At 34.2% G+C, this 3958-nt stretch overlaps 1 protein-coding gene across 1 annotated transcript; it reads right to left on the bottom strand.

The window, feature by feature from the left end:
- Nucleotides 1-325: 325 nt before the first annotated feature.
- Nucleotides 326-1255, bottom strand: LOC102869577 (olfactory receptor 1052-like). Its single transcript, XM_006902288.1, has one exon. It carries the CDS (start codon nt 1253-1255, stop codon nt 326-328), a length of 930 nt encoding a protein of 309 aa, XP_006902350.1.
- Nucleotides 1256-3958: the final 2703 nt, after the last annotated feature.

Below are 3958 nucleotides of genomic sequence, written 5' to 3'. Positions count from 1 at the left end.
TTATTTGTGGAGTAATTTGAACCTCTAGAATACAGTGAATTTATGCAAGTCTTAGTAAATGGAGAACTGGCTTGTAAAATATAAAACTTTTATATGATAATTGATATTGTGTGTTCTCAAGTTTGCATCTAACTTATTTTAAAGCATAACTGTCTTGTAGGGTTTCATATCCTTTGATCTTTATGAAAACACATCATCAGTTCTCGCCTCCCAGGAAGACATTAGTGGATTTGAACAAAAGACCTTTTGTGTTAGCAGTCCAATGTTTAATCATCACTCCATTTTGGTTCCTTGAATTGTTAATAATGATTTGGAACTCATTAATTTAGGAGTAGTAATTTCGCGCTCTTCTCATAGCATCTTTCACCTCTTTGTTTCTCAGACTATATATCAAGGGGTTTAACATCGGAATAACTAGTGTATAGAACACAGACACTACCTTCTCCTGTTCTTCAGAGTACTGGGAGCTGGGCTGAATGTAATTAAAGCTCAAGGTACCGTAGAATATGGTCACAGCAGTCAGGTGAGAAGCACAGGTGGAGAAGGCTTTCCGCCTGCCTTCAGCCGAACGGATTCTTAGGATAGCCACAACAATGAATATGTAGGAAACGATCACGATCAAAAAAGTGGCCATGGCAATGACTCCAGAGAAGATTAACAGCAACAGCTCATTCAAGGAGGTATCAGAACATGATAGTTTTAGCAATGGAGGAACATCACAAAAGAAATGGCTGACAACATTCGGTCCGCAAAAGGACAGTCTCCCCAGACTTATCGTATGTGTTAATGAGTTAATCATCCCACCAATGCAAGACCCAAAGACCAGCACCACACACTTTGTCTTAGACATGGCTACAGTGTAGAGTAAAGGATTTACGATGGCCACGTAACGATCATAAGCCATGACTGAAAGTAAGAACCCCTCCGTGGTAATAAACACTCCAAAAAATAAATGCTGCACCATACAGCCAGAGAAGGAGATGGTTTCCCTCACAACCAAGAAACTGACCAGCATTTTAGGGGCAATAACGGAGGAATAACAGGCATCCACAAATGAAAGGCAGCTGAGGAAAAAATACATGGGTGTGTGGAGTTTGGCAGTGCTGTAGATTAAGAAGATCATGCCCAGATTCCCCACTAAAGTAACGGTGTAAATCACTAGGAACAGCACAAAAAGCACTCTTTTCAATTCTGTATGACTGGTGAGTCCTAGTAAAATAAACTCTGTCACCATTGTAACATTCTCTTCAGCCATTTGTGAATTCTCTTCCTTGAAATCTAAAGGTAAAAGGCAAAAGGAGTTAGTAAGGACACAGGTGAATCTGGTATATGGCAATGATAAAGTGGTATTAATAAATTCAGGATTATGCAAACACATGGTATAGCTCTAAAACCCTGATATCCTGAGTTTGCAGCCTGCAAAAATGGGTTGAATTGTATAATATTTGTTTTGTTTCCAGACCCTTTTTCAATTTCTCTATAGTCATGCAGATTACCTTAAACTGTTTACTGGGAAAGAAAATGCATCTTTCCTGAACTAGCAGGTGTCTTTTGAAACTCCATTTTTCTCAAGCATTTATAAACTGTACCTTAAACTGTCTATTTACTAGAAAATGTATGTAAATTATCCTTTTTAACGTAAGAATCATATAACTTTGAACTACAGATAATAATATGCTACCTAGATTAATATTTAACCCAGGTATGACAGGCAATAACTGTTTTTAAATGTAGGGGAAGTTTACAGAGCATTATGTCTGTTTTCCCAGATCCACACTAAATATTTTGGATATTGCAATCCTTCTTTCTTATTGGTAAGTGATTATAGAAAATCCCTTTGTATTCATTAACAAAAAAATCAAATGGAAGTATTCGCATACTTCTGTCTTAGAAAAATAATACATTTTACGATAGAAAAAAAAAATCCCCTCCACTGTTTTAGAGGATAACTAAATACTCTCAACATTTTTTACACTGGCAGCTTTAATTCTATCCCACTAAACACATGGTAAGCATCTTGATATTTGAAAATTGTATTCTGTCACTGCAGTGGCAACTTACTGGAAGTATGATACAGACATGAAGAGTACTGACAACAATTGAAATGTTATTGTATTTTCAACTCTTGACTGGGATACAAAACAGAAAATGCTAGAATCATCCAATTCTGACACTCAGAAACTACTACATCTTTTGCCACCTGGCAGGTGTGAACATGAACCAGCCTTCTGGTTTGCAACTAAGCCCTTAGCTACTGTACTAACAGACCGATTTCATGGAAGACAGCAGTTTTCAATCATTAAAAAATGAAAACTCTTGGGTAGAGCTCTATTATAACGCTGTGCTTCATTTTTTTAGAGTATTAATGAAATTATACTCCCAAGAAAAGACTAGTTTCCCTTAAACATAATTAAGGAATTAGGATTTCTAAATGGATTTTAATAAATTATATTCCTTTTTTCAGTGGTTGCCCATTTGAAGTAATGATACAAAATCACTTTGAAGGTGTGAAGCTGGACTAAATGACCACACAAATCTTAATCCTCATCTGATTTACCCCAGGAACTTTGTTGCTAATCTGTTAAATATGAAGATACTTAAATAAATGGGGAAGATGAACAAATAGATTTAACTTACCTAATGAAATGTTTTAAAATATCTGCTTTAGAAATGTCATGTCTATTTTACATCTTTTACTCAAAATATAATGTCAATTTTATATTAGCCTAGCAGTAAAAAAATATATATATTTTAATAGAAGGTATCACTCAAAGAATTACAGTCATATCAACACAACTAGCAAAAAAAGATTACAGAATAATGAATATGATCATATATCTAGTTATTCCCTCCAAAAGGACCAATTTGTATAGAAGGTAGAGTTATATATACTTTTTACAATAACCCATAATGAGTTCTATCACTGAGTAAACATTACCTAGTAACTAACAAAACCTTGAAAATACTCTATTTCTTAAGGGATTTCACATTCTCCGACGGATAATCTATTTCCCTAAAGTGTATAATTAAAGTAAACACTATAAAAAGCAACAGGTGAGTCCAGACTTTTGCATTCAGTAAAACATCAGAGAAACAATAAATAAAAAATAACTGACTTCAATATATAATTCATGATTAGGTATATTATGATAGTATTGTTACACATTGTTCTTACATGAATGTGAAAGACAGAAAAAATGGTAAAATATTTGCACAGTATTTGCAGACTTTTTCCCCCCCTTCCATGTGGCATAACTACTTTCTATTTAACAAGCAGAATTAGTTGGAGAAAATTACTGTTAGGAATTGGATTTAAATTCAATGTTTACCATCATTGAATTAATATTTACTGAGAAATGATATTCACATATTATTCTACTTCTCATTAAAGAGGAAAAGGTTACAAAATATGTCTTTTTTTTACCTACTAGTTTATTTACAACATTCGAATACAAATTTGAACAAATGCTTTCAATTTCCCTCACCGCCCCACCCATCAAACTGTACAATCCAATGATTAATCCCCCCTTCCCCATCCACATCCACATCCCTCTACTTCCCACCTCTCTCACCCCTCCAGAATCCTTATACTCATTCTATAATAATGATTTTATACAATATTTTATATAGTCCTTGTGGGATTGAGTTAGTTCACTTAGCATAATGCTCTCCAGTCCCTCCCAAGTTAGGTAATAATTTACAAAGTTACTGCTCTTGCGTGCTGCATAGTATTCCATTGTGTGAATGAAGCCTTTCATACTGAAAGAATTAAAAAATTCCAAGAACATCCATTTGGCAAAATTTAGTTTGTTGTTTTTTGTTTTGTTTGTTTTGTTTTTAAATTAGGAGTTTATTCACAAAAAGATTGAAGTAGCCCAAGTACCCATCAACAAACAAATAGAAACACTGTGTCACATTCACACAATAAAGCAGCATTTAAAAACAATGGTTACTAAAA

Source organism: Elephantulus edwardii, unplaced genomic scaffold (assembly GCF_000299155.1).
Source record: "Elephantulus edwardii isolate Elephantulus edwardi_28Jun2011 unplaced genomic scaffold, EleEdw1.0 scaffold00389, whole genome shotgun sequence".
Lineage (NCBI taxonomy): Eukaryota > Metazoa > Chordata > Mammalia > Macroscelidea > Macroscelididae > Elephantulus > Elephantulus edwardii.
The sequence above is the reverse complement of the archived record's forward strand: the minus strand, read 5'-3'. Positions and strand labels throughout refer to the sequence as shown.

Coding starts and splice junctions, on each gene's coding strand:
- LOC102869577 (XM_006902288.1), bottom strand. CDS start 1,255: ATGGCTGAAGAGAATGTTACAATGGTGACAGAGTTTATTTTACTAGGA.